Below are 20,213 nucleotides of genomic sequence, written 5' to 3' on the forward strand. Positions count from 1 at the left end.
ATTAGAAAGAAATCAGCTTCATCAAACAGGTAAGTTTCATTTGTGTTTTTTAAATGTCAGGAATGTAAATAAAGTTGAGGTTGTAAACTTCCGGTCGGCAGGTGTCGCTATGGAAACCGCGGAAAGTTGTTTTGGGCCGTGTCACGTGACGGTGGGTGTCCGGGTGAAAGGTGAGGCTCCCGGTTTGAATATGCCAACACCGGCAGCGGATTTTTCACGTTAAACGTTTAAAAGTCCCGACGTGTCTGTTTGTGACACAAGCGCGCGCAACATCTACAGGTAAGAACTTTGTTCTCAGTGCTAGCATGCTAGCATGCTAAGCGGCTAACGTTACCCGAAGCAACGGAACCGTTGACCAGGGCCCGGTCCCGGGTTGGAATCCTGGTTCTTAATCAGTTGGGGGCTTAAACGGCAGCGCAGGACCTGGTTCGGTCCAGGTTTTGGACTCGTTTTGGTGTCGGACCGACGCCTTTTACGTTCTGCTGCTTCTGCAGTTTCACAGTGGGATTAACACAGATTATATCCGACACTTATCCGCAACACCTGAACGGTTCACGGTGAGAGTTTCAGGTTCTGTTGGAGGACGTCCTGGTTCCGGTTCCAGATCTGGGTTTGTTCCCTTTCTGCCGTTTTCATCAAACTGTGTTTTAGTTTAGATGCTGAATGTTGGATTGTTATCGCAGTAAAATGATTTTTGGTTCTGAATAGAAGTAAAGGTTCGGTTCTGTTCAGTCCGGCCACAGCGCGGACATGGTGGTGGTCACATCTGAACCCTTTTAGAGAAGCTTTCTGATATTTCCTTCAGTCGTCTTCAGGAATAGTTCTCCAGGATCCTTGAAGGACTTTCCAGGAATAGTTCTACTGGGTCCTTAAAGGACTTTCCAGGAATAGTTCTCCTGGATCCTTGAAGGACTTTCCAGGAATAGTTCTCCTGGATCCGCATTTATCAGCCGTGTGTAGAATGTGTGTAAGTACAAGAAAACCCTGATATTTCAGACGTGCGCGCGCACATCGTTTCCTGTCCACGGAGCAGAATTCCTTGTGTGATGTTTTTACTGAGATGTGGCTGCAGTCTGTGTTTGGGACTCTGGTGATGTGGTGAAATCCTTGTTCAGTTTTGGCTGCTGAGGATCCTCTTTGTGCTCCAGCAGTCCGAGATAAGCCATGAGTTGTCTGTTCAGGTTCAGGTCCATCCATCCATCCATCTATCTATCCATCCTTCGCATCCATCCATCCATCCATCCATCCATCCATCCAACAGTAATCCATATGATCATCTTGTGTCTCTGTCAGCATGGAGTGTGGTCTGATTGGCTGGCAGCAGCAGAAGGCGGAGCTTGAGCAGGAAGTGTGTCATCTGCAGGAGAAGCTGGCGGAGAGTCGAGCAGAGAGAGAGGAACTGGAGTCCAGGAATCGAGCTCTGAATGACAGGGTGAGGAGGATGAGGTCATGTGATCATCAGCAGAAATCAAACCTTTACATCTCTCTCTCTCCCCAGCTGATTCAGACGGTGTCTCCCTCACTTGGCCTTTCTCTCTGTGAGGAGGAGGAGCAGAGGCGGTGTAGGAGGAGGCTCAGGGAGGGCAGGGAGAGGGAGGCCCGACAGGCGCTGCTGATCCACCGCCTGCAGAGCAAGGTGAGGCCACAGGAAGGAGCTGTGGAGAGAGGGGCGGAGCCTCTGGTCCTGTAACAATCAGCAGGGGGAGGAGCAGTCCCAGCACACTGTTATGGCTCCTTCCGTCATCGTCATTCTAACCTGCATCCTTTTCCTGCAGGTGATGGAGTACCAGGACCGGTGTCGCCGTCTGGACCTGCAGCTGCTGGATCAAGTCACTGAGGTCAGTGGTGCTTCTTCGGTACCAGAGGTTCTGTTCTTGCAGAACCGCAGCGTTCACATGTCGTCTGTTTTCCAGCAGAGGCTCAGAGATGAACACAGCCACACACTGGAGAGCGCCCTCATCAGGCTGGAGGAGGAACAGCAGAGGTGAGTTTTACAGACATGTAGCGAACACACCGTATAAACAGAGAAGAACCAGCCACTGAATAAACAAACTGCACCTAAACGCACCACAGAGATGGCGTCCACCATGCACGTTTTGGTGGATGCTTGTCTGTCGCTTCGTCACTTTGAACTTATCAGTGTGGTTTTGGTCTGATCCAACATAGAGAACTGGCATCTGGACGTAGCAAAGCAGACTACAGGTGGTGTACAGGTGACGTACAGGTGACGTACAGGTGACGTACAGGTGGCGTACAGGTGGCGTACAGGGGGCGTACAGGTGGCGTACAGGGGGCGTACAGGGGGCGTACAGGTGGCGTACAGGGGGCGTACAGGGGGCGTACAGGTGGCGTACAGGTGGCGTACAGGGGGCGTACAGGTGGCGTACAGGGGGCGTACAGGTGGCGTACAGGGAGCGTACAGGGGGCGTACAGGGGGCGTACAGGTGGCGTACAGGGGGCGTACAGGGGGCGTACAGGGGGCGTACAGGTGGCGTACAGGGGGCGTACAGGGAGCGTACAGGGGGCGTCCATTGGGTAAACAGGAAACGCGGCGCACAAAAACATTAAGATTTCTAAAAGCATGTGCATGGACGTCCCACGTCTGTTCCCGTTTATAAATCAGAATCACGTGAGGCAGCGTCTAGCCCCGCCCACATGGTGGTTATAAAAGGTCAGGTCACATCATTTCCATGACGGCTCGGGAGGGAAAAGAGGGAAGAAGAGGATTTCTCTGGAATGTGGGACTGAGATCCTGATGGACGACGTTGGAAAACTAGAGCAGGTTTTATGTGGTGGGGACGGCGTGGTCATCACCAGGTCAGAAAGGTGGAGGAGGCAGCAGGAGGAGATGCTGTCAACGCCGTGTCAGAGGAAGGCGCCAGAGAGGAGGATCAGCTCATTTAGTCATTTGTTTTCATCTAGAAAACGAACATGTACAGATTCACCTGAGACTGGTAGCAGCACCGTGTCCTCAGAGGACGTCCTGCAGGTGCAGAGGGACACCATCACCACTATTAACCAGGTGGACAAGGAGCTGCAGCTGCTATTGATGGAAACTGGGACAACAATTACAAAATGATTGTGTAAGAATAAATAAATAAAGGAAATCCACCTCTTGTGTTTTTCATAAGCGTTGCGTGACTTCTAGACCTCCAGTCTGTCCCTCTGCTGGGTCTCAGAACAAATGACTAAAGCTACTTTTTTATCTTCTTTTCCTGACTGCTAAATGTTGGCAGCAGACTCTCCACCTCATCATCCCCATTTTATTCTGGACCGGTGGTGTTGCCGTTTCCCAGACTCTGTGCATACGCCTGGGTCAGAGTTGCCGTGGAGGTAGGAACATTTTCCTGCCAGGTTTGGATTTTATAAATTCCAAATGTTGGTAGGAGCACTCTGATTGGCTGACAGAAATGCCAATGAGTGAGGAGGAAGGTGGCAGCAGGAAGCTAACGGCTAACTTTATACCCGTGTTCATGTTGAGTCGTCTTTGTGGTATGTTTATGTTCCGTTTGTTGATGTGAGAACCCAGCAGGAACTTGTGCTTGGTTCTGGTTCTGGTTCTTCAGGTTGGTTTGGTGTAAATGAACTCAGCTGTTACTCATGTGTGAGTCTGTCTGCAGGTCCATCAGTCTGGCTGACACCAACACACGGCTCTGCGAGCAGCTCAGCCAATCAGAGCAGGCCAACCAGGCCCTGAGAGAAGACCTCCAGAAGCTAACAGCTGATTGGACGAGAGCTGTGGAGGAGGCAGAGCAGAGAGATGCTGACTGGCAGAGAGAGGAGGAGGTGTGGGGTTTGATTTCAAGGTGCCTGTCACACCAAACAGCATTAATCTGATGTGTGTGTGTGCGTGCATAGTGTCGGTCGAGTCATGTGGGTCATCACCAGGACCAGTTGCTGTCGGTCTGGAGGTTCGTGGTCGGCCTGAGACGCCACTGTCAGCTGGTGAAAACAGCTGTCGACAGGTCAGTGATTCACCTCCACAGCTGCTCGTCCAATCAGATCACTGCTTCTATCACTGCAGGATCACTGAACCAATCAGCATATAAGACAGTGGCCCAGTGAGAGCAGCAGGTTTGAGGATGTGTTGACCATGGTGTTGCCATGGAGACGCTGTCAGTTGGTCTTCTCGTCTAGTGTTCATGTTCTAAAGTTCAGGTCAACTTTATTTACACACCTCTGATTAACGACCCGGTTCTGATGGACTGGTCTCTGCAGGGATCTGTGGCAGCTGAGGGCGGAGTTTGCTCGTCTCTCCTTGTCACTTCTCTCCAGCTGTGACTCCATCTCCTCCTCCCTGAGACTCGGCGCTCCTCACAACAACCCCTTCTCCTCCTCTGTTCCTCCTCTTCTCTCTGACAACCCTCATCACTCCTCCTCGCCTCTGTGCTCAACACTGGTCCTCCTTCCCCCACAATCCTCTCTTCCTCCTCTCATCACTCCCTCCACACTGGGAACCTTCTCCATAGGAGAGCTGGAGCTCAAAGAAAAGGAGGAGGAGGAGGTGACGGAGGGAGAGATGTCAGAGTTGAAGCTCCGCCATGAGTCTGAGGTGTTGGCGCTACAGGAGAGGTAAACTGATGCTGTGGTTCATGAAGTTCCAGGTCTGCACCTCCTTCACCTCTCTCTCTCTCTCTCTCTGATAGGATTGTGGAGCTCACTCGCTCCCTGCAGGCAGTGGAAAGTCAGAGCGTGGAGAGACAGAGAGAGGTAGAGAGACATAGAGAAACAGAGAGAAGTCTTCAGTCCATCAGCCACGCTGTGATCCGACTGGTGAGTTGGAGCCTCCATCAGAACCTCCACCACCTGCTGCAGGTGGAGCTCACAGCGTTCTCTGTCCTCAGTCCAGAGTCCTCGGCAGTGGTCAGTCTCCCAGCATCTCCTCAGACGGCGTCCTTGGTCTGGACCTGTCCTCCTTGCTGTCTGTCCTGTCTCAGGGGGAAAGTGTCCTGCAGTGGAGTCATGAAAAGCTGCAGGTCAGAGGTCACTAAGCTCTGATCTCGGGTCTGAGTCCAGGTCTGAGTTTAGATCTGAAGGTGTGTTTGTGCGGTCAGGGGGCGGAGCTAAACCTGCAGCGGCTCAATGAGGAGAGGACGTCTCTGCAGCTGAGACTGAAACATCTGGAAGACGACAACCAGCAACAGCTCCAACACACACAGCAGGAGCTGAGACGCACCCTGGATATTCTGAGCAGGTACACACACTGGCGGTGTCCCGACCCGGTACCGGATCCAGCACGCGGCGTCCGGATCCAGCGACATGATCCAGCGCGCAGCGTCCGGATCCAGAGCGCAGCGACATGATCCAGCGCACAAACAGAACCATCCAACCTCATCGCGCATTTAAAGCAGTATCACAAAAAACTAGCAAGACGCTTTTTAGCTTAGCATCAATTTTCATTGAGCAGGCTGGCAGCTCCCAGCTGGAGGAGAAGGAAGGTTGTCGTCCTTCTACTTAACTCACTGATTAAGTTTTCTGCTCTTGTTATTTGAGTGATAAATTTTCTTTACACTATATTTTTGCGAAGACTAAGAGCAATGAATACATTGTTTTGGGCAGCCAGTGAAATTCAAGCTGTGGACTCTCAACTTTGACCAGTTGGACTAAATTTATTTTTGCTAGTTTTTAATACTGACAGTAACAAAATAAGCAGTGACCTTGAATCGTTTTTTGCACTTTAAAATGAGATGTTTTTGTTTAAATTGGCTTTATTGAGATTATTTTTCAGGGTCTTTTTTATTGATTTGTTGTATTTTCTTATGTTTAAGGTTTGTTTTTGTGACCCTTGGTTAATAATAAATGGGTCGGTTTAGTCTCACACCTGCTGGTGATGCTGTTCTCTGAGGAACATCAGCTGGTTTCTCACGTTCCCGCTACAGAAAAGTAAAAGGCTGCGTGATTCGTATCACATCAATATCAGCATCGTATCGGAAGTTAAAAAGTTGTACCCCTAACACCCCTAATACACACACCTGGATGTACCGAGCAGGTACACACACACACACACCTGGATGTACCGAGCAGGTACACACACACACACACACACCTGGATGTACCGAGCAGGTACACACTGCATTGAACTGATGTTTGGGAAGAAGACTGAAGCAGAGATAGTTTCATGTGTTACCTGGTGGCTCTGTTGCAGAGAGAAGGAGGTGTCGTCCTCCCTCCGTCTGCAGGTGGAGGAGGTGCAGAGGAGGGAGGAGGAGGTGATAAGAGAGAACGACAGACTGAGGAGGGAGAGAGACAGACAGGAGGAGAGACTGACAGCAAGGAGCCAACAGCTGGAGGCAGAAACACACAGACGGTACGTCCTCCTGCAGTGATGTCATCTGCAATGTCATCTGTGATGTCATCATTCTGGTTCTGTTTCAGGGTGGAGACGGAGCTGCTGGAGAACATTCAGCTGACGGAGAGAGAATCCACGTTCAGAGTCCAGATCCACAATCTGAAGGTAAAAAGTCAATCTGTTGCAGAGAAGAAATCTGTCTTTTACTTTCATTTGAAAAAGGAGCTGTAGCAGAAGTGAATGTGTAGTAGGAACCAATGTGCGTAGGTGTTAGTAGGACACATAATGAGGACGGACTGTATGTATAACGAGCTGAGGAATAAAGCAGTGTTAGAGCTTCTCTTGTCCCCTGTCCTGGTGGTTATTGCACACTGCTCTACAAGACATACTACAGGAACTATGTTTAAAAAAAACAGATTTTTTTTAAAGAAAAAGTTTAACTTTCTTTTTTAATATAAAAAAAGTGAAATTACACTTTAAAAAGTTGTCTTGTTGTAAAGAATGTAATTGTACAAAAAGAATTTTCTGATTCTTCTGGATCGTTTCTCACGTCGAAGTCGTTCTAAATCTGCTTCTGTCCTCCTCCTGCAGGGGGCGGTGGAGCGAGAGCAGCTGGACAAACGGAGAGCAGAAGAAGAAGCAGCGAGCGTTCAAGACGCCCTGCAGAAGGTTCTGATCGAAAAGAAATCTGACAACCTGAACGTGACTCGCATAAAAACGGATTTTAGAATCGTCCTCCTCTCTTTGTCCCTCAGTCCAGGGACATCGTGCTGCGTCTGTCCACTGCTGATGGTGTGCTGAGGAGGGAGCTGGAGGAGGCACGGGATGCTCTGGAGAAGATGTCCTCCCTGAACTCAGTTCTGGTCTCAGATAAGACGGACCTGAACCAGCAGCTACTGCAGGTAAACTACTTTCTAAGAGACTGCCTGGATCAGAGGCTCCTTGGTAGCTGACTCATCACATCCTGTCTCTGCAGCTGGAGACTGAGCTGTCAGACAGCCAATCACAGCTGCAGGCTGTGAGGTCAGAGAACAGCTGTCTGCACAGAGACATCACAACTCTGAAGACCGACTGCAGTCTGCTCAGGTGAGTTCAGCTCCACATCATAGCATCACACCTGAGACCTAGATCCAGTATGTTCTACAATTAAAACCTGAATCAACAGTTCAACACTGGAGTTACCAGCACTGGCAAACCAGTTTATCAACAATACAGCCAGTTTAACCAGAACAAAGCTAATTTAATCAGAATACAGCCAGTTTAATCAGAATAAAACCAGTTTAATCAGAATAAAGATAATTTAAACAGAATAAAACCAGTTTAACCAGATTAAAACCAGTTTAACCAGAATAAAACCAGGTTAATCAGAATAAAACCAGTTTAATCAGAATAAGACCAGTTTAACCAGAATAAAACCAGTTTAATCAGAATAAACCCAGTTTAATCAGAATAAAGCCAGTTTAAACAGAATAAAGCCAATTTAAACCAGAATAAAGCCAGTTTAAACCAGAATAAAGCCAGTTTAAACCAGAATAAAGCCAGTTTAACCAGAATAAAACCAGTTTAACCAGAATAAAACCAGTTTAATCAGAATAAACCATTTTAACATGATTAAAACCAGTTTAACCAGAATAAAACCAGTTTAATCAGAATAAAACCAGTTTAATCAGAATAAAACCAGTTTAATCAGAATAAAGCCACTTTAACCAGAATAAAACCAGTTTAACCCGAATAAAACCAGTTTAACCAGAATAAAACCAGGTTAATCAGAATAAAATCAGTTTAACTAGAATTAAACCAGTTTAATCAGAATAAACCCAGTTTAACCAGTTTAACTAGAATTAAACCAGTTTAATCAGAATAAAGCCAGTTTAACCAGAATAAAGCCAGTTTAAACAGAATAAAGCCAGTTTAACCAGAATAAAGCCAGTTTATTCAGAATAAAACCAGTTTAAACCAGAATAAAGCCAGTTTAAACAGAATAAAGTCAGTTTAACCAGAATAAAGCCAGTTAAATCAGAATAAAGCCAGTTTAACCCGAATAAAACCAATTTAACCAGAATAAAACCAGTTTAAACCACAATAAAGCCAGTTTAATCAGAATAAAACCAGTTTAACCAGAATAAAACCAGTTTAAACAGAATAAAGCCAGTTTAATCAGAATGATGCCAGTTTAAACAGAAGAAAACCAGTTTAAACCAGAATAAAGCCAGTTTAACCCGAATAAAATCAGTTTAATCAGAATAAAACCAGTTTAATCAGAACAAAACCAGTTTAATCAGAATAAAGCCAGTTTAATCAGAATAAAACCAGTTTAACCAGAATAAAACCAGTTTAACCAGAATAAAGTCAGTTTAATCAGAATAAAGCCAGTTTAATCAGAATAAAACCAGTTTAACCAGAATAAAACCAGTTTAACCAGATTAAAACCAGTTTAACCAGAATAAAACCAGATTAACCAGAATAAAACCAGATTAATCAGAATAAAACCAGTTTAATCAGAATAAAACCAGTTTAACCAGAATAAAGCCAGTTTAATCAGAATAAAACCAGTTTAACCAGAATAAAGCCAGTTTAAACAGAATAAAGCCAGTTTAAACAGAATAAAGCCAGTTTAAACAGAATAAAGCCAGTTTAAACAGAATAAAACTAGTTTAATCAGAATAAACCAGTTTAATCAGAACAAAACCAGTTTAATCAGAATAAAGCCAGTTTAAACAGAATAAAACCAGTTTAAACCAGAATAAAGCCAGTTTAACCCGAATAAAACCAGTTAAACCAGAATAAAGCCAGTTTAAACAGAATAAAGCCAGTTTAAACAGAATAAAGCCAGTTTAAACAGAATAAAGCCAGTTTAAACCAGGGTGTTGTGTCTCAGAGCTCAGACGGAGGCGGATGCTGACCTCCTCTGCCAGCTGAGAGAAGAACGGAGAGCTCTGGAGGGAAAGGTGGAGGAGAAGCAGAGGGAGCTGGATTCTGTAGAGGAGGAGGTGCAGAGAGCCAGAGTGCAGCTGGTGGAGGTAAAGAGGAGGTGATGGACATGTGACTAAGCTCCATGGAAACATGCATCATATCAGAGGTGTGCTTCGCTCAGATGACCTCCCAGTATGTGTCGGTGGGCGAGGAGATGAAGGAGGTTCAGGAGCAGCTACGACAGCTGGAGGAGGAGGTGAAGAGGAGGGACAGACAGCAGGAGGAGCAGCAGAGGGAGAGCAGCAGGCTGCAGGAGAAGCAGGGGAGTCTGCAGAGGCACAAGGAGCAGCTGGAGGAGGAGCTGGAGGAGCTCAGGTAGAAAACACACCTGACGACAAAAAGACGATGCGGTGTGTTTATACTCAGAGTCTCTCTCTCCCTGCAGGTCTCTCTCGGTGTCTCTCCACCTTCAGCTCAGTCAGCACCAGAAGCAGCTGTCCCTGTCAGAGGTGGAGAAGTGTCAGCTGAACACACACATCCAGACGCTGCAGCAGGCCAAACACACCTTCCAAGGTCTGTCTGTGATGTGGCGCCATTGTTTCGTAGCTGAAACTTCTAGTCTCAACCAAGTCCAACGTTTCTGCCTCATGCTGCATGAGCACACACATCACATTATGTTCCCTACAGGTGGAGATAGACCATCATGCACTGCACCCTAAAGCTAACTCTGTTAAGCTGTGTCCCAGCCTGCGCTCTTCAAAGTGCAGGTTAGGGTTCACTACATGCATTACAGTGGCTACGAACCCCGTCCCATGTGGGAGGCTCCTCCAAATCCTGGGCCTGGAGACCCGGTCTCCGTTTGGCCTGTCCGGAAGGCTGCCGCTGGTGGATCCTTCAGCTCCTTTTCTCCTAGAATTCATTTCACACAAGAAAGTGGTGAATGAGCAACAAAGCTCCAAAGCACGTTGTTTTTTTTTTTACTTAAATAGATTTCATACCAAAACCAAATACAGTAAAAAAGCTTGTTAAACGCTGGCATTAAAATCATCTAATATTAGATATTCCTGGATTTTTTAAGGGGTTAATAAAGAATGATAACAGATTTTTTTTTTTTACATTATTCAGTTAAAAACGAAAGATAGAAGCAACTCTGTCTGTGTTGATGTTCACTAAGGTGCAAAACTTAGGAATTTCACGTGATTCAAATGTTATTTAGCGAGGGAAATTCTCGTCTGCTAGGTAAGATGTCTTATTTCACCAACGGTAACCGGCTACAGACTACGCAACCTGTGCAGACCCTGGATTGGGACACAGCTACGGTGCGCTATCACAGTATGCTGACACGGTACGCTATCACAGTATGCTAATACGGTGCGCTATCACAGTATGCTAATACGGTGCGCTATCACAGTATGCTGACACGGTGCGCTATCACAGTATGCTGACACGGTGCGCTATCACAGTATGCTGACACGGTGCGCTATCACAGTATGCTGACACGGTGCGCTATCACAGTATGCTAATATGGTGCGCTATCACAGTATGCTAACACGGTGCGCTATCACAGTATGCTGACACGGTGCGCTATCACAGTATGCTAATACGTGCGCTATCACAGTATGCTAATACGGTGCGCTATCACAGTATGCTGACACGGTGCGCTATCACAGTATGCTAACACGGTGCGCTATCACAGTATGCTGACACAGTATGCTGACACGGTGCGCTATCACAGTATGCTGACACGGTGCGCTATCACAGTATGCTAATACGGTGCGCTATCACAGTATGCTGACACGGTGCGCTATCACAGTATGCTGACACGGTGCGCTATCACAGTATGCTGACACGGTGCGCTATCACAGTATGCTAATACGGTGCGCTATCACAGTATGCTGACACGGTGCGCTATCACAGTATGCTAACACGGTGCGCTATCACAGCGTGCTAACGCTAACTGGTGTAAACTTTGGGATTTTTCTGTCTGAGACACAGAACTGATGTAACCAGACATCTGAGGTGCTGTTTGCACGTTTCCATGCAAAACCCCAAATTTTTCGCTTTTCCTTTTTGAAAAAGTTGCAGAAACAGAACAGCAGAGTGAAATCATCCTCCAAGTTCATTAGTCCGGTTTATGACCAACAGTTTTCTGTTCTGTTCCTGAAGGAGAGCTGGAGTGTCTGAGAGGAGAACTCCAGCGAGAGGAGGCCAGGAGAAAGGAGGAGAAGGAGAGGAGGGAGAGCACCCAGGAGGAGAGGAGTCTGCTGCAAGAGGTGATCCAGAGGCTGACGGGGGAGGCAGAGGACCTGAGGAAGAGGAGGTCAGAGGAGGAAGAGGAGAGGAAGGAGGAGAAAGAAGCCTGGCAGAGAGAAAGAGGAGCTCTGAGTGAGGAGCTTGGAACCAAGGATGGAGAGCTGGAGGCCCTAAGGAGGAGAATCCATGGACTGGTGGAGGAGAAGGAGGAGTGGCAGATAGAGGTGGAGAGGCTAAGGGAGGAGGTGACAGAGAGGGAGACGCAACTCAGCCAGATGATGGAGAGAATCCAGCAAGCAGAGATGGAGAAGGAGAAACTACAAGAGGAGATAAAGAGGACTGAGGCCAGGCTGCAAGAGGAGGAGGTGAAGAAGAGGGAGGTAGAGCGGCAGAGGGAAGGAGAAATGGAGGCGCTCTGTGACCGGATTGAGAAACTGGAAAGAGAAAAGGATGAAATGGAGAAGGAGGTGCACCAACTGAGGAGCAAAGCAGAGGAGGAGGAGGAGATGCAGAGAGCAAATGAGGAGGAGGTGGAGAAGGAGATTAAGAGACTAAGAACAGAAATCTCTTCTTTACAGCAGGACAGAGAGGAGGAGAGAAGATGGAAGGAGAAACTGCACAAGGAGAAAGAGGAGGTGATGGAGGGACTGAAGGAGAAAGGGAGGGAAGTGGAGGTGCTGAGGGTGAAGCTGAACGTGGCCCAGGAGGAGTGTAAGGAGGTGAAAGAGGAGGTGGATCGCAGGGAGCGCAGCCTGGAGCGACAGATAAGTGCAGTGAGGGAGAGGGAGGAGGAGGTTGAGGAGCTGAAAGAGCGCCTGAGGCTGGCAGAGGAGCGGGAGAGGGAAGGACAGAAGGAGCATCAGGACTTGTTAGAAAAATTGATGCTGAAGGAGGCGAGGGAGGAGCAGCTAGAGGAGCTGCTGAGAGAAGTCCAGGCGCTCCTGGAGACAGAGAGGAGGGAGGCAGGAGAAAAAGACGCCATGATCTCCTCCCAGAGCAGAGACCTTCAGGAGGCGCGGGCCGAGAGCAGGGAGGCGAAGAGGAGAGCCAGAGAGAGGGAGGAGGCCCAGGACAGGCTGCAGGAGGAGGTGAGGGAGGGGCAGAAAAAAGCTGTGCAGCAGGTGAAGGAGGTGGCAAAGCTCAATCAGATCCTTAAGGAGCAGGAGAAGGAGGTCCAGCAGCTGAGGGCCATGATGGAGGAGATGGAGGAGGCAGGGAGAGAGAGGGAGGCTCTGAGTCGAGCTAAGGAGGAAAAGAGGAGTAGACTGGATAAGAAGCTGAAGGAGTTGGAGGATGAGAAAATTAAACTAGAGGAGAAAGTATGGGAGGTGAAGGATGAGCAGGAGAATGAGAGAGAATTGCTGGGGAGGGCCAGGGAGGAGGTGCAGAAGTTGGAGAATAGACTGGAAGAAATGGAGAAGGAGGTGAAGGAGTACAAAGATGAGATGAGGAGGACTCTGGAGGAGAAAAGGAGGCTAGAAAGCAAACTGAAGGAGACACAGGAGGAGTTGAAAGAAGTAAGGGAGGAAAAGAGGAGGCAGGAGGATGAAATTAAGGAGGTGAAGGAGGAGCAAAGGAGGCTGATGGAGACTGTAAGAGATGAGCAGCTCCTGGAGGAGGAGAGAGGGAGGTCCAGAGTGAGAGAGCTGGAGGAGGAGAAGGCAGACCTGTTGGTAAAAGTGAGAAAAATGGAGGAGGTGGTGCAGAGGGAGAGGGAGGAGTTATCTGTTCTCAGAGAGGAGGTCAGAAAGCAGCAAAGAGAGAGGGAAGAAAAGCAGTGGAGATCTGAGAAGGAGGTGGAAGCTCTCCGAGAGGAGGTGAAGAGAAAGCAAAGAGAGAAGGATGAGGTGCAGGAAGAAATGGCAGCCTTGAAGGAGGAGGTGCAGCAGGAGCGTAGAAAGAGGGAGGAGGATCAGAGATCGGCAGAGCTGACAAGCAGCAATAAAGCTCTTGAGGAGAAGCAGCAGATGGAGGAGGTGCAGGAGGAGCTGTGGAAAAGCAAGAAGGAGGTTTTACTAATGAAAGAAGAGCTTTTAAAGGAGCAAAGGGAAAAGAAGGAGGTGCAGGAGGAGCTGGTGAAGAGGAGAAAGGAGGTTAGATCTCTTAGAGAAGAGATGGAGGAGCAGGTGAAGGAGGAGCTGAGGACCAACAATGAGTTGGCAGCTATCAAAGAGGAGGTGCAGAGGGAGCAAAAGAAGAAGGAACAGTTAAAAGAGGAGTTTTTGATGGCGGAGAAGGAGGTGGCCACTCTGAGACAGGAGGTGCAGAAGGTGCTGAGGAAGAGTGAGATGGAGGTGTCTGTTCTTAAAGAGGAGATCCAGAAAGATCAAAAAGAGAAGGAGGAGTCAAAAGAAGATCTAAAGAAGAAAAAAGAAGAAGTAAATATCCTTGAGGAGGAGTTAAAGAAGGAGTACAGGAGGAGGGAGGAGGTTCAGGAGGAGCTGAGAGAAGTCCAGCAGAGTGTGGAGGAGAACCTAAGCTCCCTCCAGAAGCAGGTAAACAAAAATATAGAGTAACATTCCGGTCTCTGATCCAGATCATCTTCCTGGTTTCCATCTTCTCAGATTCATGAAGTCTCTGATTGGTTAAAGAAGTTCTCATGAAGTCTGATTGGTTAAAGAAGTTCACATGAAGTCTCTGATTGGTTAAAGAAGTTCACATGAAGTCTGATTGGTTAAAGGCGTTCTCATGAAGTCTCTGATTGGTTAAAGACGTTATCATGAAGTCTCTGATTGGTTAAAGACGTTATCATGAAGTCTCTGATTGGTTAAAGACGTTATCATGAAGTCTCTGATTGGTTAAAGAAGTTCACATGAAGTCTCTGATTGGTTAAAGACGTTATCATGATGTCTCTGATTGGTTAAAGACGTTATCATGAAGTCTCTGATTGGTTAAAGACGTTATCATAAAGTCTCTGATTGGTTAAAGACGTTATCATGAAGTCTCTGATTGGTTAAAGACGTTATCATGAAGTCTCTGATTGGTTAAAGACGTTATCATGAAGTCTCTGATTGGTTAAAGACGTTATCATGAAGTCTCTGATTGGTTAAAGAAGTTCACATGAAGTCTCTGATTGGTTAAAGCCTTTCTCCCAAAACAAAGTGGCTTTTCCCCAAATGAAGCAACTTTCCCCAAAAATGGAGCCATTTCCCCCCCAAATTGATGTAGAATTTCCCCCCAAACAAAGGGATGGCTGGATGATGCCCAGACGGGTGGATGATGCAGAGCTGGGTGGATGATGGACAGACGGGTGAATGATGGACAGACAGGTGGATGATGCAGAGCTGGGTGGATGATGGACAGACGGGTGGATGATGCAGAGCTGGGTGGATGATGGGCAGACGGGTGGATGATGGACAGACGGGCGGATGATACAGAGCTGGGTGGATGATGGACAGACGGGGGGATGATGGACAGACAGGTGGATGATACAGAGCTGGGTGGATGATGGATAGGCAGATTTTGTGGGAACATCTTTAATCAGAGATGGTCTGAGGACAGAAGATGGAAACCAAGAAGAAGATCTGGAACTTTCCTCCATTCCACTCTGCCCCCTGCTGGCAGGTGGACAAACAGCTATCTACACCTGCAGGAGGTGGTCCAGGTCATTTTTGCTGATGTGTGTGCTCACATCTCAGGTGTGTGACCTGAACGCTAGCAGAGAGCGAGTAAGACAGGAGGAGAAGGAGGAAGAAAAGGAGCAGATGAAGGAGGGGCTGAGGAAGGCACTGGAGGAGATAACCAAGCTGAAGGTGCTCCTGCAGGTATGGTGGTATTCTGGTTTAGTCCAGGTGTTCCGGTCTGGTTCAGGAGTTCTGGTCTGGTCTTCTTCATCTTCATGCAGGTGAGCCATGCAGAAGGAGAGCGTCTGAGGAGCACACTGCAGGAGAAGAAGGACGAGCTCGAGAGGATCAGAGAGGAGAACCTGCAGGTGGAGGAAAAGCAAGGAGAGGTAGAGGAGCTGAGAGCCAGAGTCAAGGCTCTGGAGAGGAGGAAAAAGAAGGTGGTGGAGGACTTGGAGGAAGCAGAAAAGAGGAGGATGGTGGCTGAGGAGAGCTGGAGGAGCAGAGTGGGGGAGGTGGAGAAGGAGGGGGAGGAGAAGTTGAAGAGTCTGCACGCAGACATACAGACATTGAAAAGGAGACAGGAGGAGGTGGAGGAGGAATGGAAGTCCAGAGTGGAGGACAAGGAGAAAGAGCTACAGGAGGTGAAGCAGGTGATGGAAGAGAGAGAAGAGACTGACAGAAAGAGGAGGAAAGGTCAGAGACAAAAAGGAGAGGTAGGTCTGTCTGTTTTTCCTGAGGAGGAGCAGCAGGAGGAAGATGAGGAGGAGGAGCAGGAGAAGGAGGAGATGAGGAGGCTTCTCATGCAGAGTAAAATTCAGGTAACAACCAGCTCACCTGTCCTCCTGTTCGATCCAGTTTGATCCAGTCTGAGATCTGGTCTCTGATCTTCAGGTCTACACTCTGACTGTAAGGACCGAGGAGCTGCAGAGGGACCGGGACCGGGTCCGATTGGCCCTGGAGAGGACAGAGGCTGCTGTGATTGGCCACCGGGACAAAGCCCATCAAGAGGGGCAGGGCCAGCGAGTTGAGTCTAACCAAGACCAGGTGAGCACAGCTCTGATTGGTCGCTGGATGTGAGAGGCAAACATAATGTGAGAGCCCGCAGTCTTAACGTTAGCTGCTAACGTCTGAGCCCGCAGTCTTAACGTTAGCTGCTAACGTTTGAGCCCCCAGTCTTAACGTTAGCTGCTAACGTTTGAGCCCGCAGTCTTAACGTTAGCTGCTAACGTTTGAGCGTGCAGTCTTAACGTTAGCTGCTAACGTTTGAGCCCGCAGTCTTAACGTTAGCTGCTAACGTTTGAGCGTGCAGTCTTAACGTTAGCTGCTAACGTTTGAGCCCGCAGTCTTAACGTTAGCTGCCAATGTGAGAGCCCCCAGTCTTAACGTTAGCTGCTAACATTTGAGCCCCCAGTCTTAACGTTAGCTGCTAACGTTTGAGCCCCCAGTCTTAACGTTAGCTGCTAAAGTTTGAGCCCGCAGTCTTAACGTTAGCTGCTAACGTTTGAGCCCGCAGTCTTAACGTTAGGTGCTAACGTTTGAGCCCGCAGTCTTAACGTTAGCTGCTAACGTTTGAGCCCGCAGTCTTAACGTTAGCTGCTAACGTTTGAGCCCGCAGTCTTAACGTTAGGTGCTAACGTTTGAGCCCGCAGTCTTAACGTTTGCTGCTAATGTTTGAGCCCGCAGTCTTAACGTTTGCTGCTAATGTTTGAGCCCGCAGTCTTAACGTTAGCTGCTAACGTTTTAGCCCGCAGTCTTAGCGTTAGCAGCTAATGTATGTGCCTGCGGTCTTAGCATTAGCTTAATTTGACTTGTTTGTATTCCGACATCCTCCTGCTACATTCCATCCTGCTTTTCTTTTATGCTTCGCTCATGTTGCTTCCTCGTTTTAATGGAACATGCTGAAAACATGGAACACAGTGTTTTGCACCTGATCAGGTATAAAATCTTCTGTCCACAATGCAGAAAACATGGACAGAATGTCAGAATTTGAAACTGAAATCAGCCTCCATCAGACTCACCCTAAGTTTTTGAACTGCACAAAACACAAGAAGAAAAAAAGAACTTACAGATAATGATAAAATGGGTAAATTCCTGTTGAACTGTTGACATCTTCTACACTGACATAACTAGACTCACTGGGAAAATGAGTTTCATAATAAAACACAAAATTCCAGAAAGAGATGGGGATTGGAATGGATTTTATTCATCGAGCTCTAATAATAATAATAATAATAATCTGGTAACTCTGTAAAACAGGGTGTATGTGACAGACTGGAGGTTCTGCAGCATCTGGTGGCCAAACTGGAGCTGGTCCAGAAACGACTGAATAAAAAGAACTCTCAGCTGGAGAACCAGAGAGACAGACTGAGGAGAGAAAGGGATGCTCTGAGAGACACGCTGAGACAGGTGGAAACACACATTCCTGTTTAAGCAGTGTGGTGAGGACCGGGTAAACTGACCCTGCGGAGATAGGACCACCATCTCTGCTACAAGAAGCTCTTTAGCCCCTTAGCTACTATTGGAACTGTTTTCATTTACCAATGGATGAAAGGAAATCTGCATATTTTTACCAACATTAGCCAGGTAAAAATTTCTTGGAATTTTCTTTTTTTTTTCGGAAGGGGTGGAACATACTTTATTTACTAGTATTTATTCACTGTATGGTAGTACATGCCATTTGGGCGTTTGCAATCGTCTTTGTCGTGTTTTCCGTGCAGATGGCCCAGTTTTCACAGCAGTAAGAACTTGTAACTAAAGAATAGTTTGAGTGTCCTCCATCATGGTGGCTGACGTCAGACGCAGGATGAGGCGGTCTTGACAGATGCTGTTTATTGTATCTTCGTTCTTGCCTTCAGCTTTTTCTTACCACCACCAACTGGACTGGAGGTGTAATTCATTTTCTTTTAGTACTTCCTTAAATGTCATCAACCTCGTACGAATAAATTTTCTAAAACTTTTTGGTGGAAAGACAAACCACACAGAAAACCAGGAATTCTTTTACTCTGGTGATTAATTTATGGTATTGAAATTCCTGAAATTAATGGTAGAAAATTAGTGAATGTAAAATTAAACACCACGCTCTGACCTCACACATTTCATTGTGTAACCAGCAGAGTGAGGATCTCCTCATGGAACATGTTCTGTTATATTCTGTAGACATAGTTATTTGTAAACAACATTAATTATAATGTTGCTCACTTTTTGCTCATTCTACCACTTTTCTGAGGCCCTGCTGAATCTTTGAGAGAAGCCTAATAACCTTTGGAGGCCATTGTAATAGTAGGTTTTCATTCAAGGGGTTTCCAGTAACTTTTACCTCCGGGTCATGTATTCGTCAGCTTTGGTTTGTCTGTCTTTCTGTTAGCAACATAACTCAGAAAGTTATGGATAGACTTTGATGAAATTGTCAGGAAATCTCTGAAATGGACAAAGGATCAAGTGATTAGATTTTGAGGACAATCTGAATCTACTACGTGCTTTCTCCAGGGAAAGTTTTTTTTGCCCAGGTAATGTTGGTGGAAATATGCCAAGGTTTTTTAAATTCCCAGCCAAATGAAAAAAAATCCTTAAGTGGAAAAGAGCTAATGACAACAAAGAGCTGGTGGCTGGCCAACATGTAACATGTCCTCACTTAGTAAAAATGTCCTCACTTAGTAAAAATGTCCTCACTTAGTAAAAATGTCCTCACTTAGTAAAAATGTCCTCACTCCAGTGGTTGAAAGCTTGCTGTGGTCCTCACGATTATAGCAGAACAAACACACTTGTTTTTTTTTTTTGTTTTTTTTGCTTTTTTTTCACTTTAAACAAATTTTCTTTCTGCTGTGTGTGTGTGTGTGTCAGGTGGAGGAGGAGCGTTGTCGGCTCCGACAGGTAACACAGCAGATCTCAGGTCTCACAGATCTCACAGACAGGTGTTAGTGTGTGTGTTTTAATTACAGTTTTGGACTTTATGAAAACACAGCTCTTCGTGTGTGTGTGTCTGTGTGTGTGTGTGTGTGTTTGTGTTTTCAGGAGTCTTCAAACACCACAGAAGAAGAACGTTTGCAGAGCAGAGTGAGAGAGCTGGAGGATGAGGTGAGCAAACAACAGAAGACAACTTTATGGTATTTTAAGATCTCAGGTGGAAGTTGATGACGTCACCCTCCCCCTCCCCTTTCAGGTGAGTCAGCTCCGTCTCTCATTGGTTGCGGACCAGCAACAGAAGGCAGAGTTTATCCAGCAGTCGTCCAGAAACAGCCAATGGCTGCTCTCCCTGAGACACAACCTCAACGATTCGCTGGCGGCAGTCACACGGCTTCCGGTTCCGTCTGTCCTGGAGTCAGAGACACAGAGATTGGACCGCAGCCTGAGGGAGGAGGAGCTTAGGCTGTCTTTCAGCCAGTCCACATGACCCAGAACTGTACCGACCGGAAACCAGAATAAAGTTCAGAAGACAACCAAATCAGAGCCTTTCCTGTGACTCTCACCTGTTCACGACTAACATGAACAACTCTGTTCTCTGGTTGGAACGGCTTCTGATTGGTCAACAGAGTCACATGATCATGTCTGAGGTCAGAACCTTACCCGGTGTCCCCACAGCTGATGACTGTTCCTGATCTGAATACCCTGAGGCCCAAAAGAGGTTCCAATCCAGAACTGATCTGGTTCTGATCTGGTTGTTACTGAGTCTGGATCTTGTTCATAGCCTGTTTACCTCTAAAGTTACTGAAACATGAATTCAGTTCTACTAGAACCGGACTGGTTATGATCCAGTTTATCCACATTAATCTAATGGATTTTGATTTTTTTTTTTACTTATTTTTATTTAATCAGATTTGACTTTGTGTGTAAATAAAAACCAAATTTTATACATCAAACTGTGTTTGTGTTTTCTCTAAACGTCGGTCAGTGAACGCATCACAGTCAGTTTTCCTGTCTGCCTCTGAAGCTATCATGTGACTCACTGACTCCGCCCACATGTGACCACCTGACCTGATCAGCCGCAGGTTGTTGTTATTACAGACAGGAAGTTCCTCCTGCTGCTCTCTGCTACACCCACCTCTTTGTATCAGGGGCCAATTTGTGGGGGATGTTGGACCAGCTGCCGGTCCACTGTGGGTCATAGTCCAAGGTGGTCCGGTCCAGTCGGATCGTATTCCTGGTTTATCCGGTCCACTGTGGATCATAATCCAGGGTGGTCCAGTCCACTGTGG

At 47.1% G+C, this 20,213-nt stretch overlaps 1 protein-coding gene across 6 annotated transcripts; it reads left to right on the top strand.

Annotated features, from left to right (window-relative positions):
- The first annotated feature begins 96 nt into the window (after window positions 1-96).
- On the top strand, window positions 97-19,856 carry si:dkey-230p4.1 (trichohyalin). 6 transcript variants are annotated; one of them, XM_042002372.1, is made up of 27 exons: window positions 100-279; window positions 1,294-1,432; window positions 1,499-1,636; window positions 1,776-1,838; window positions 1,914-1,984; window positions 3,621-3,786; window positions 3,859-3,965; window positions 4,219-4,572; window positions 4,647-4,773; window positions 4,845-4,976; window positions 5,055-5,194; window positions 6,146-6,307; window positions 6,376-6,454; window positions 6,881-6,958; window positions 7,045-7,191; window positions 7,266-7,375; window positions 9,168-9,309; window positions 9,384-9,577; window positions 9,648-9,775; window positions 11,369-13,950; window positions 15,094-15,219; window positions 15,300-15,839; window positions 15,913-16,065; window positions 17,278-17,427; window positions 18,862-18,891; window positions 19,033-19,095; window positions 19,181-19,856. In XM_042002372.1, the coding sequence occupies exons 2-27, from the start codon at window positions 1,295-1,297 to the stop codon at window positions 19,409-19,411; spliced, it is 6,351 nt and encodes a 2,116-aa protein (XP_041858306.1). In that variant the 5' UTR covers window positions 100-279; window position 1,294; the 3' UTR covers window positions 19,412-19,856. The 6 variants fall into 6 exon arrangements, with proteins under 6 accessions (XP_041858308.1, XP_041858307.1, XP_041858306.1 ...); XM_042002374.1 differs by having other exon boundaries at window positions 97-279; window positions 1,294-1,636; window positions 18,862-18,910; window positions 19,181-19,316; XM_042002370.1 differs by having other exon boundaries at window positions 1,294-1,636.
- Window positions 19,857-20,213: the final 357 nt, after the last annotated feature.

Source organism: Melanotaenia boesemani, chromosome 12 (genome assembly GCF_017639745.1).
Source record: "Melanotaenia boesemani isolate fMelBoe1 chromosome 12, fMelBoe1.pri, whole genome shotgun sequence".
NCBI lineage: Eukaryota > Metazoa > Chordata > Actinopteri > Atheriniformes > Melanotaeniidae > Melanotaenia > Melanotaenia boesemani.